Below are 13,267 nucleotides of genomic sequence, written 5' to 3' on the forward strand. Positions count from 1 at the left end.
GTTGATTAAACACATATGTTGATTATACACGTATTTGTTTTATTGTTTTTATGTTTGTGTTTGACGTATTACAAATACGTTTATAATCGTGTGTTTGTGTTATTGTTTTCTTGCTTTATTTAAGCATATTTTAACTTTTAAACTCTGCGGAGAAAAAAGAAAAGAGGGGCGGGGTAAGGCCAGTGACAGCCGGCCAGTGAGAGCCGGCCGGCCCGGGCCGGGCGCCGGCCGCACCGGGAGCCCGAGAGTCGGTCGCACCGGGAGGCTCGGGGCTCGGTCTTCAGACGCTTGGCGTCGCCGTCAGGCCGTCGGTAACAGCCTCCTTCGCGCCGGCTCCGGTCTTCTCTGAGTCGGGTTGTTTGTGAATGCAGCCCAAAGTGTGTGATGAACTCCATCTAGTGCAGTAAACCACTGCGATCATCAGCAGACACTCGGATCTCTGTGGACACATCCAGTGCAGAATCTGACGTAAAAAACATTCAAACGGGCGGAAGGAGTCACGGGACCCAACATCCGGTTTTCAAAATACTAACTGATATGAATGTGTTCAGAACATTTCTGACCACATCCAAACATCTTTACTGTAACAGTACGTTATGTTTGACATATTACAATAATTTTGTAAGACCAGTACAGTTAAGATGTTTGGATGTGGTCAGAAATGTTCTGAACACATTCATATCAGTTAGTATTTTGAAAACCGGATGTTGGGTCCCGTGACTCCTTCCGCCCATTTGAACATTTTTTACGTCAGATTCTGGTGTAGCCGATGTGTCCACAGAGATCCGAGTGTCTGCTGATGATCGCAGTGGTTTACTGCACTAGATGGAGTTTATCACACACTTTGGGCTGCATTCACAAACAACCCGACTCAGAGAAGACCGGAGCCGGCGCGAAGGAGGCTGCTACCGATGGCCTGACGGCGACGCCAAGCGTCTGAACCCCGAGCCCCCCGGTGCGACCGACTCTCGGGCTCCCGGTGCGACCGACTCTCGGGCGCCCGGCCGGCTCTCACTGGCCTCACCCCGCCCCTCCTTTCTTTTTTCTCCGCAGAGTTTAAAAATTAAAATATGCTTAAATAAAGCAAGAAAACAATAACACAAACACACGATTATAAATGTATTTGTAATACGTCAAACACAAACATAAAAACAATAAAACAAAAATACGTGTATAATCAACATACGTGTTTAATCAACCTATAAGTTACGTGTATAATCAAGGTATGTGTAATACGTCAAACACAATCAGGGAGGAGATACGTTTCTGATCAAACGTAATTGGGAATGCGTATTAGTTGCATTGCCATAATATTCTGTAATACCAGCACATTGCAAGAAGGCATTCAAATGTGAATCTATAAAAATAAACATGTACAAAATAAGACCTTTTATGAACAAATAAATGACATATAGAAATAAATAAATAAACTAATTAAATACAAAATAAAATAAATAAATGCTTAAATAAAAGCTAATACACACACTCACTCAGCCAAAGCCTGCAACTTCATGGCACCGTTCTCCACACCATCTGAAGGCCCACTGTTAATTGTAAATAAAGTTAAAATAAACTGCTCCACATTTCCACACAGGCTCTGCAAGACAGCACTGTGCCCTGTGCTTTAATACCCACGCTGTAATGCCGTGGTTGTCTATTGTCCATCAAGTTTTGAAATAAACCACTCGGCAGTCCTCGAGGTTCCACAGGCAGTGACCTCACTACTACTCCCTATGCTTAGAAAACTACATACATCCTAACGTCATGTGTTCATGTTGTTGAGAGGGGTTCAGATAAACCACTCCTTTTTGCTCTCGTCGATGGTTTCGGTGAAGGCCGGGTCATTGACGATAATTGCTGCGTCAGCACAGTCTGCTGACTCTGCTCCCTTGGCCTCATTGGTGTGGTAGGAGCCTTTATGACGAAACATATGACGAATCACAAACACCATAATGCAAAGGACAGTGAAGATCACCATGGAAATGATACCTGGAAACAAAGTAAATGAGCATGTCATTTAATACACTTGACTGGGAGGTGAAATGTACGGTCTGATGTTCTTAAGGCTACACTCGCATGAGATACAGGAATCAAACAGCATTACTCCTTGCCAGCAAGAGCCATTGCTGCAACTACATCAGCCCTTTTTCTTTTCTCCATTGAACTGTAGAGTCGGCTAAAGTGTAGTATAGGTCCTTATGTGATCAATAAAATGCCCAACCCCATCTGAAATGGATCAGTGAAAAACCTTCCAGAACCTGTCGTGCATAAGCTTTATGTAAACCAGTTCAACACAACGGAGGGTTCTGGTAATTAAGCCTGCTGGAGATATAGATGAGGCGTTTGGGTTACTTACTGGTGATGTAACACACAGCTTTCATCTCATTGATGGCACAAACAAATAGACTGAACTGTAAAACAGCAGCTATTTCTTCAGATCAGAGCAGAGTACAGCACCACATCTGAAATTGTTTATCCTCTAGCTGCAAACTTTGCAGTGAAAAGAGCTTTTCCTTTGTATATTTGCCTTTGCCAACCAACCAGCAAAATAAATAAGCCAAGGCAAATTGTCCATTTCTGTCGGAGTTGAGATATTTCAACTTGCGCGAATTCACGCCACGTCCTTCGCTCTGTTCGCCCTGCGTCAAACGTTCTGTTCGCGCCACCTCAAACGCGTCTATCGCGCCGCCCGGGGGAAAAAACGCATCTTCGCAACCTATCGCGTCTGTGCATTGACTTTGCATGTAATCTGGTCGCGCGTCAAATTCGCGCCGCGTTTGGTGTGAACACAGCATAAGTGTATTGTCCTCTCTAGTTACATACTGTATTTAAATACGATGTATTTCTATGTTTAAAAATGCTATGTTTTCTATTTACTTTTATGATTTCTTCTGTCTGACTGATAAGATGTACTGTAAACAGTTACATTTGTGGTGTCTGGTCTTTGGAGGTTTCAACAGTTTTAAGGACCTTTCTCAGCTGTAGCTCTCAGGTAGCTGGAAGTCAAATGAGATTTACCTCCAATTATGGCAGAGTTGCGATCCACTCCATCACCACTGGTCTGGTCCTCATTAAAGGGGGAAACAGCCCCAACTGAGAGAAAACATTTGTTATCTGTGGCTTTATTAAAAACCAAACCATGTTGCCAAAGCATCAACATACAAAAGGGCACAATAATATGATTATGAATATTAACACAACATTATAATTGTTATATAATAATGCTATATACACACACACACACACACACACACACAATATACATATATATATTGATATATTGATATATATATATATATATATATATATATATATATATATATATATATATATATATATATATATATAAATATATATATATATATATATATATATATTTATTTATTTATTATCTGTCTGTGTCGCTACCTGCTTCTACGTGCCAGGGGTCACTAGCCGAAGCCATGGGGGAGATGGTCAAGGGAAAGGCTCCACAGTTGGATGGGACCAGAATCCCATGGGTGCTGACGGGTGCAGCCAGGCCGGAGCGCAGCGCAGCTTTCAACGGTGCCACACTGTTCAGCTGAACTCTTGACAGACACCCCACAAAGCCTGGAGTGTTGTAGCGCTCGATTAGGATAGGGTCAATCTGTCCAGTTTCTACAAGAAAGACACAACACTTTTAGGCCATTACAAAACGAACCAGCCAACACAACTAAAGCTCTTTTCATGGCCCAATGTTACCTTTGAGAAGATTGACTGTTTACATTACAAACAAAGTCAATGCAAAAAAGGAACCTGAGATTAGGTCTGTGCGGTATACGGGCTGTGCGGGTCCTAAATCCCTCCAGTTTAGCTCCCTATGTACCAATCAAAACAGCTGCTGGCCAGTTGCGAGCCCTACCTGAGATAGTACAGAATATCTATGTAAGTTTAATGATAAACCAAAACAACCAGCTGGTGGCGATGCTACAGAGGGAACTATTACCTTTTACACTCAATTAGCTGGATTTGAATTAAAAAACTAAAAGTGCATCTTCAGGACATGAGGTATTACAACATACATAACAATTCAGAATATTCAGCCATTTTTAAACAGAGTCACTCATGCACAAACAAAAAAGTCCAACAACTAAGAGGTAGTTTCAAAAAGACTCAAATGACCTACCTTTAACTGAGAATACACACTCACTGAATCTATGACAAACACTTTACTATGGAAAATGTTCACTACCAAGATCTTGGCACAGTTTTTGAAAACATTGGGTGTTCTTTGCACTTCGTTTAATATTGTTTACCACTTGGATGACATCGTTTAATGTTCCATGAAGCACTGGGACCATATCATTTGCTGCCAGGGCCTCTCGATGCAAAAAACAATGGTTTCAAGTTGCATTTGGAGCTTTGTCAAGAATTCTCCTCACGACCCCCGAGTTTTTTCCTGTCATGCAGGCAGCGCCATCAGTTGTGAATTTTATATTCAGTAGGCTGTTTAATTTAATTATCCTAAAAACCCAGAGAACAAAACAATGTGTGTAACTATATAAGGGGGATATAATGGGGATATGGGGGCAGAAAAGGGTCTCTCCTCCGATCAGTGTATGAATGTTTGTTAGTCCTGATGGACAGGTGACATCTTGCATGGTAGCTCCTCCCATCAGTGTATGAATGTTAGTTAGTCCTGATGGACAGGTGACATGCATGGTAGCTCCTCCCATCAGTGTATGAATATTAGTTAGTCCTGATGGACAGGTGACATCATGCATGGTAGCTCCTCCCATCAGTGTATGAATGTTAGTTAGTCCTGATGGACAGGTGACATGCATGGTAGCTCCTCCCATCAGTGTGTGAATGTTAGTTAGTCCTGATGGACAGGTGACATCATGCATGGTAGCTCCTCCCATCAGTGTGTGAATGTTAGTTAGTCCTGATGGACAGGTGACATCATGCATGGTAGCTCCTCCCATCAGTGTATGTATATTAGATAGTCCTGATGGGCAGGTGGCACCTTACATGGTAGCTCCTCCCATCAGTGTATGAATGGGTGAATGATGATAAGTAGTGTTAAGGAGCTTTGAGTGGTCGGAAGACTAGAAAAGATCTATACAAGTACAGTCCATTTACCATTTATAAACCATAGACTGTGGTACAAACAATAACGACGTTGTCGTCTTCATTTATTTATATGACGTAGTGTAAATAATAATTTTGAGTGTTGACGGAGCAGTTACAATGTTAGCTTTGCCTCACACCAATCGATCCAAACTTTATTCAGAAAACAAGCATTTTAAAAGTTGTTTGCTTGTTGTCTTGCAGAGAGAACTAACAAAGCATGAATTCAGACCGTTTACTTTTATTGCAATTAAATCATAGCAAAATTGTTTATTTTGGGTTCATAAAGCTGTAGTAAACTAGCCGATGTGTGAAACAGTGAATACGAGCGGTGAAATTCATCTGGGACTTCCACATGTACAAAGCAGCAATAGTGGTTATTTCAGCCATGCTCTGGTGAAACATTGTCATCATGGATATAGCCCTCACTTCTCTCCAGTGCGAGTGACGCAAATAAACGCACACGACCATGCGATTGAGTATTTTCGTGTTTTGATTATTTTAGATGAAGCAGCAAATTATATAATCCCAACTGCAAACACTGATAAATATCATCGGGTTAGATCAGGTTACTTCCTGATGTCATTTGCATGCCATTTTGCGGGACGGCAGGGTAACCGTGAGCGAATGTTTCCCGTTAACAGTGTTGGGGGTAACGAGTTACAAAGTAACGGTTTACAGTAACGTAATTACTATTATAGGTAACAAAGTAAAGTAACGCATTACACTCAAAATATTGGTAACTACACTACTTTACTAGACCTCAATAACGCGCTTTCCTGCGTTACCCAAGCCATTTTTACCAGTCCGAAAAGTTCTCTTTTAGTGGCGCGAGTCACACGACACTTCCTGCATGAACAATAACAACAAGCTGCTAGCTAGCGCTGCTGCTGCTACTGCACACGACCCCTCTGCCAAAGTCGGGTGTCGAGCCTGGTCCCGCTACCTTCGGTGGTTTTCGGGGAGCTAGCGGAAGTTAACGGGGAGCTAGCGGAAGTAGGATGACGGGGCAGAAGCCCCAGCCGGCTACAGCGGGGAGCTAACGGGGACTCTGACCGAAGGTAGTAGCGACTCGTAACCCGACGTTTACGGTAGATTGTTCATGCAGGAAGTGTCGTGCGACTCGCGCGATTATTCTTATTGGAAATTATATTAATTAATAATAAATTATTATTGAAAATGTATCTTTGCAGTTAATTTGGACATTTGCTTAAAAAAATGGAAAGTAAAGTAACTAGTAGTGAAGCTACTTTTCAAATGCAGTAACTAGTAAAGTAATCTAGTTACAATTTTCAGAAGTAACTAGTAACGTGTAATTTACCTGGTTAGGTACATCTGAATGGGGTTGGCTACTTTTAAGATATTGGATGGCAATAGGATCTGGAGTTGATTTGCCTAATTGGGTATTTTTTGATAGCTAGTACAGTTTTCATGTAATCATTTGGTGTATGTGTGCATTTGTCTTGTTTAGTGTTAATGTATTTGATATATGCATCTATTGTGGAAACACTTTTCTTTGATGTGAATTAGTTGTGTCTATACATTACTGTCTGTCTATCTTAGTTGCATTGTGTTATTGAAAATGTATTTTCAGACTGCCATAAAAAGAATCTGGCCAGGGACAGCAGATGAAAATCAGCCTCTCTGGCTAACTCTGGCTCACTTACAGTTTTACTGTTGATTAGTGTGCATTGTCCCTGCAAAACTAAACAAATAAAATAAAATAAATTGTTCAAGTGTCAGAACATTTGTGTGTGTGTGGTGATGTCATCGCTAGAGCATGGAGGAGCTTCATAATCTTGCGGAAAAAATATTTGTATTTTGCCATTCACAATTTTTACATCAAAACGTCGGAAATATTGTGCTTGTGGTACACATGCGTCGTGGAATCCAACAAACTTATACTTTTTTGTCAGCAAGCCTGAAAGCGACATTAAGTCCTGCTCCATTGGACTCCATGTTAAATCTGACCATAATTTTCTCTCATGAAGGAAACAGGAGCACTTTCTGAACTGCCCTTACACTCTCATTTCAACACCCCACAAACATTTAAGGACACCTAAACGTTCACAAAAAGTCTTATCTCTCTCATGATTCATATAGTTTTTTTCAAATTCAGTAGTTTTTCAAATTCAGTAGTAACTACAAATTCAGTAGTTCAGTAGATTCTCGATGGGATTTAGGTCTGGACTTTGACTGGGCCATTCTAACACATGAATATGTTTTAAACCATTCCATTGCAGCCCTGGCTTTATGTTTAGGGTCGTTGTCCTGCTGGAAGATGAACCTCCGCCCCAGTCTCAAGTCTTTTGCAGACTCCAACAGGTTTTCTTCCAAGATTGCCCTGTATTTGGCTCCATCCATCGTCCCATCAACTCTGATCAACTTCCCTGTCCCTGCTGAAGAGAAGCACCCCCAGAGCATCATGCTACCACCACCATGTTTGACAGTGGGGATGGTGTGTTAGGTTAACGTTTTGCATTTAGGCCAAAAAGTTAAATTTTGGTCTCATCTGACTAGAGCACCTTCTTCCACGTTTGCTGTGTCCCCCACATGGTTTCTGGAAAACTGCAAACGGGACTTCTTATGGTTTTCTTTTAACAATGGCTTTCTTCTTGACACTCTTCCATCTGTTGCCATGGCGACGCGTACACAACGCGAGGCTCTGCGTCTCTCCAGACTTTGCAAAATAGTAGTTATTTAGAGCCGACAAGAACTTCTGGACATTTGTTCACACAACTTGGACCACTATATCGTCAACCTACGACTCATTCCTGAGATTGTCAGGACACCGGATACTATCGATCCAGTTCCGCCAGCTAGAAGGCCTCGCAGGCGGCATCGAGATCGTAAACAACGGCGGGGGAAGAGAGAGGGGCTAAGGGCTAAGCTAAAGCTAACACCGCATTGGCTGTCGCTACCCAGCATCTTCCTCGCCAATGTGGGGTCTCTGGCGAACAAAATGGATGAGCTGCGGCTGTGGATCATCACTCACAATTGGATTATGGACTGCAACATCATGTGTTTCACGGAAACATGGCTTAACAGCTGCGTTCCCGATAGTGCCGTTGAGCTAACGGAACGCTACATGCTCAGAGCAGATAGATCAGCAGATGACTGCGGTAAGACCAGAGGCGGGGGACTGTGCATTTATATCAACAAAGCTTGGTGCACGGACACTGCTTTGATCGAGAGTCACTGCTCTGTAAACCTGGAATATCTAATGGTTAAGTGTAGACCTTTCTATCTGCCCAGAGAGTTCACATCTGCTGTTGTGACTGCAGCATATATCCCCCCGGATGCTAATGCTGCGCTTGCAATGAAAGAACTGCATGCTGCCATTAGTAAACTACAGACTAAACACCCAGAGGCAGCCTGCATTGTTACGGGTGACTTCAACCATTACAACCTGAAGTCTGTACTCCACAAATTTCATCAACACGTCTCCTGCCCCACTAGAGGAGACAAGACCCTGGACCATGTTTACACCAACGTGGCTGAGGCCTACAAAGCCATTCCCCTGCCCCACCTGGGACAGTTGGACCATCTCTCTTTGTTCCTCCTCCCCAAGTACACACCACTCATCAAACATGAAAAACCAGCAGTGAGAACAGTTAAAGTGTGGCCAGAAAGAGCAGAGTCTACACTTCCGCATCGGTTTCAACACATGGACTGGAGTATGTTTGCCATTCAGGCAGCCCTCTCTTGCATCTCAGTCAATGAGCTTGTGGATGGCTTTAATTCTAAAGTTAAAAATGTTATTGATGCAATTGCACCCACTAAGGTGAAGGTTGTCTCGAGTAAGAAAAGATCCCCTTGGAGAAATGCCACGCTGGTCAGAATAGAGAAAAGAGAGTGTCGGAAAGCTGAACGCAGGTGGCGAAAAACTAATCTCCAGGTTCTCTGTGGTATCTATAAAGAGAGACTTCACAATTATAATTTGGAACTTAGAAATGCAAGACAGGCCTTCTTCTCTGACATCATAAACAAAAACAAAAACAAAACACGCGCCTTATTTGCTACCGTCGACAGGCTAACAAACCCTCCGGTGTCGGTAACGGCTACGCTCCAATCCACCTGGGCATGCAATCAATTTGCCTCCTATTTTGCTGATAAAATTCAGAGAATTAGACAAGCAGCCGGTGGCTCCACACCAACCACAGGATATGTGTTGTCCCCATGTTTAAATAGCATCCATTCAAATATCATGACACAATTTCACTCAATTAACCAAAGAAGCCTAGAAGACATTATACAACATCTGAACACATCCTCCTGCTGCTTGGATATTCTACCAACACACTTTTTCAAAAATATTTCACACTGCATGACCGCTGATCTTTTACAAATTGTAAACACATCCCTTCTCTCTGGTGTCTTCCCACAAGCCCTAAAAACTGCAGTTATTAAACCACTTCTAAAGAAGGCTAGGTTAGACCCTGAAATATTGAAAAACTATAGACCAATATCAAACCTCCCATTCTTAAGTAAAATAATGGAAAAGGTGGTTTTTCAACAGCTGAACAACTTCTTGGCTGAAAATAACTGTTTTGATGTCTTCCAGTCCGGCATTCGTCAGCACCACAGTACTGAAACTGCTCTTGTTAAGGTTTTCAACGACATCCACTTAAACGCAGACAGTGGCAGAACCTCAGTCTTAGTATTACTGGATCTCAGTGCTGCATTCGACACGGTTGATCATGACATACTACTAGACAGACTGAAAGTCTGGGTAGGACTCTCTGGCGCAGCACTTAACTGGTTTAAATCCTACTTGAAGGACCGACAATACTTTGTGTCGGTAGCTAATTACACATCAGAGCTGACTAGGATGACATGTGGTGTTCCCCAAGGTTCAATACTGGGGCCTCTTCTGTTCAACATCTACATGCTTCCACTGGCTCAGATTATGGAAAACAACAAAGTTTGTTATCATAATTATGCAGATGACACACAACTCTACATAACTATATCACCAGGGGACTATAGTCCCATACAAGGGCTGGCTAAATGCATTGAAGAAATCAATAACTGGATGTGCCAGAATTTTCTTCAATTAAATAAAGATAAAACAGAAGTAATTGTTTTTGGTCCGAAGGATGAACGATTGAAAGTCAGCGCTCAGCTTCAATCACTGATGTTAAAAACCTCAAACCAAGCCAGAAATCTAAGTGTAGTTATGAATTCAGACCTGAACAGCCATATCAAGACAGTTACAAAATCAGCCTACTACCACCTGAAGAATATATCAAGGGTTAGAGGACTTATGTCTCAACAGGATCTGGAGAAACTTGTCCATGCATTTATCTTCAGTAGACTTGACTACTGTAACGGTGTGTTCAAGGCCTCTGTAAAAAGTCAATCAGGAAGCTGCAGCTGATTCAGAACGCTGCAGCTCGAGTCCTCACTAAGACCAGGAAAGTGGATCACATCACTCCAGTTCTGAGGTCTTTGCCTGAGGTCTTTGCCTGTCAAACAAAGAATTGACTTTAAAATCCTGCTGCTGGTTTATAAAGCACTGAATGGTTTAGGGCCCAAGTATGTTTGTGATCTGCTGCTACCTTATGAACCATCCCGGCCCCTCAGGTCGTCTGGGACGAGTCTACTTTCTGTTCCAAGAGTCAGAACTAAACATGGAGAAGCAGCGTTCAGCTTTTCTGCTCTACATATCTGGAACAAGGTCCCTGAAAGCTGCAGGTCTGCCGAGACCCTCAGCTCCCTTAAGTCCAGATTGAAGACTTTTCTGTTTGCTGCTGCCTTTAACTGAACCAGATTCAATTACTGCATCTCACTACTGCATTTTATTTCTTAAACTGCAATGCAACTTTTATTAAACTTTTATTTTTTATTTTGCTTTTTTAACTTTTAATTTTAATTTTGCTTTTTGACTGTTTTAATGTTTTCTTAACTGTTTTTAAATCTGCATTATGTTTTGATGCTTTTAATGGTTTTATGTGAAGCACTTTGAATCGCCTTGTTGTTGAAATGTGCTATACAAATAAACTTGCCTTGCCTAACTTGGACTCCCACACAAACATAGACTCTTTTGCAGTGAGGTCCGCCTACCACTGAAGGCACGCGACACCGCCTTCAGATCAGGTGATGCGCAAGACTACATCTCATCCAGAGCCAACTTAAAGAGGGGCATGAAGAGGGCCAATCACAGCCACAAGCTTCAACATCAGACAATGTTTTGTGTAAGTTCTATCTGTGCAAAAAATAACTCATATTTAGTTACTACTAAATAGCTCATTGTGGAAAACAATAAGCTTTTGATTTTTTTTGCCAAACAAAACAGAATGAGTGCAGATATGTGAGCCATCAGGTTGAAATCAGTATTAGTGGCTGCAGTGAGCTGCTTTCCTCTACACATATGCAGAGGTGTCAAGTAACGAAGTACAAATACTTCGTTACCTACTTTCTACTCCCTACATTTTAAAAATAGCCACGTTACTATTTCATTTTGGTTTGTTTTCACTCCGGCTTGACATCGTTCAAAAACACAAACACAAAAAACCTCTCCGCCCCGTTGCCCACAGATACGTGCGCGCACACACAGGTGAGCACTGAGCACACACACCAGTGGACAGAGAGCGTCGAAAAATATGTCGCGTGAAAAGCAGACCGCTATATCTGCGTTTTAAACGCTCCCAGGGTGAAGCTGCAACAGCAGCTCTCCTGTGAGGAGCAACCGGAGTTCTCCTCGCACCGGAGCAGCTCTCTGAACCCGGAGCAGCTCTCCTGCTCCGGGTGAAACGAGCCACGGTGCTCGTGTCTTCTACCAACAATGAGCTGCTGGCTTCACATATTACAAAAGTACAAAGTACACGGATATAAAACTAAGTCATTAATACATACATGGACAAATGCCTGTACTTTCGGGTAAATGGTTACAGTACGCCGTTAACAGGTTACGCTTGCGCATGCGCGATTTGACGCGACGCCGTGAGCTCCGTGAGCTCGTCTTTTCTTGCTGTTGCGTTTCTCAAAATAAAAAAAACAGATCTAAGATCAATATTGAGCATGAATTGAGAGAGACCGTATCAAATCTACAACCCCGTTTATAACATATGTGTCGAGGAAAGCAGGTCACTGCAGCCACTAATACTGATACAACCTGATGGTCCACATATCTGCACTCATTCTGTTTGGCAAAAAAAATTAAAATCTTATTGTTTTCCACAATGAGCTATTTAGTAAATATGAGTAATTTTTTGCACAGATAGAACTTACACAAAACATTGTCTGATGGGGCAATCTGATTTACTTGTAAGTGATTGCAATTTTCTTTATTCTGTTATTTATAAAAGCACAGATGAGTCACACAATTATGTTATTTACAGAAAAAGTTTGAGAACCACAGCTTTAAGTGTTTGTGTCGCCGCCGTCGCCTATTTTGCACTATTATAATACTTATAGGCAACTAGTTATCATGTCTTCCGCTCCATGAAACGCATGTTAATGCTCAGTAGTACACATATGGTACTTTAATGTATTTGCATTGTAATAAAATGTGATCATTTTAAATGGGCATATATGCAGCTGAAACAGGTAGCCTAGTGCATCCCACATTTTTCAACATAACATTTTAAAACATTATAGTCATTATGGCCTTTATAACAATGATTGTTTTGGGGGGAGGTGGGGTAGTGCACTATAGGCCCCTGAGACGCGGCTTAAGAGTTTGTTCTTAATGGAAAAAAAACATTCCCCTTACATTACTTTTACTTTTATACTTTTAAGTAGTTTTTAAACCAGTACTTTTACACTTTTACTTAAGTAAAAAGCTTGAGTTGATACTTCAACTTTTACAGAAGTATTTTTAAACCCTAGTATCTATATTTCTACTTGAGTAATGAATGTGAATACTTTTGACACCTCTGCACATATGTTATAAACGGGGTTGTAGATTTGATACGGCCTCTCTCAATTCATGCTCAATAATGAGCTTAGATCTGTTTTTTTTATTTTGAGAAACGCAACAGCAGGAAAAGACGAGCTCACAGAGACTTCTGGCAAAACGGCAAAAAAAATCGCATTGAGTCGCGCATGCGCAAGCGTAACCTGTTAACGGCGTACGGTAACCATTTACCCGAAAGTACAGGCATTTGTCCATGTATTTATTAATGACTTAGTTTTATATCCGTGTACTTTATACTTTTGTAATATGTGAAGC

At 41.7% G+C, this 13,267-nt stretch overlaps 1 protein-coding gene across 1 annotated transcript in view; it reads right to left on the minus strand.

Annotated features, from left to right (window-relative positions):
• Positions 1–1,789: 1,789 nt before the first annotated feature.
• Positions 1,790–13,267, minus strand: part of cntnap2b (contactin associated protein 2b) — a gene marked incomplete at both ends in the record, with an annotated part of 57,309 nt that continues 45,831 nt past the window's right edge. The window contains 3 exons of the mRNA XM_079232021.1: positions 1,790–1,989; positions 3,019–3,093; positions 3,409–3,639. Coding sequence (XP_079088147.1) covers positions 1,790–1,989; positions 3,019–3,093; positions 3,409–3,639 — 506 coding nt within the window. The remainder of the gene's footprint in view (positions 1,990–3,018; positions 3,094–3,408; positions 3,640–13,267) is intronic.

The sequence above is a fragment of the Taurulus bubalis genome, assembly GCF_910589615.1.
Source record: "Taurulus bubalis genome assembly, chromosome: 1".
NCBI lineage: Eukaryota > Metazoa > Chordata > Actinopteri > Perciformes > Cottidae > Taurulus > Taurulus bubalis.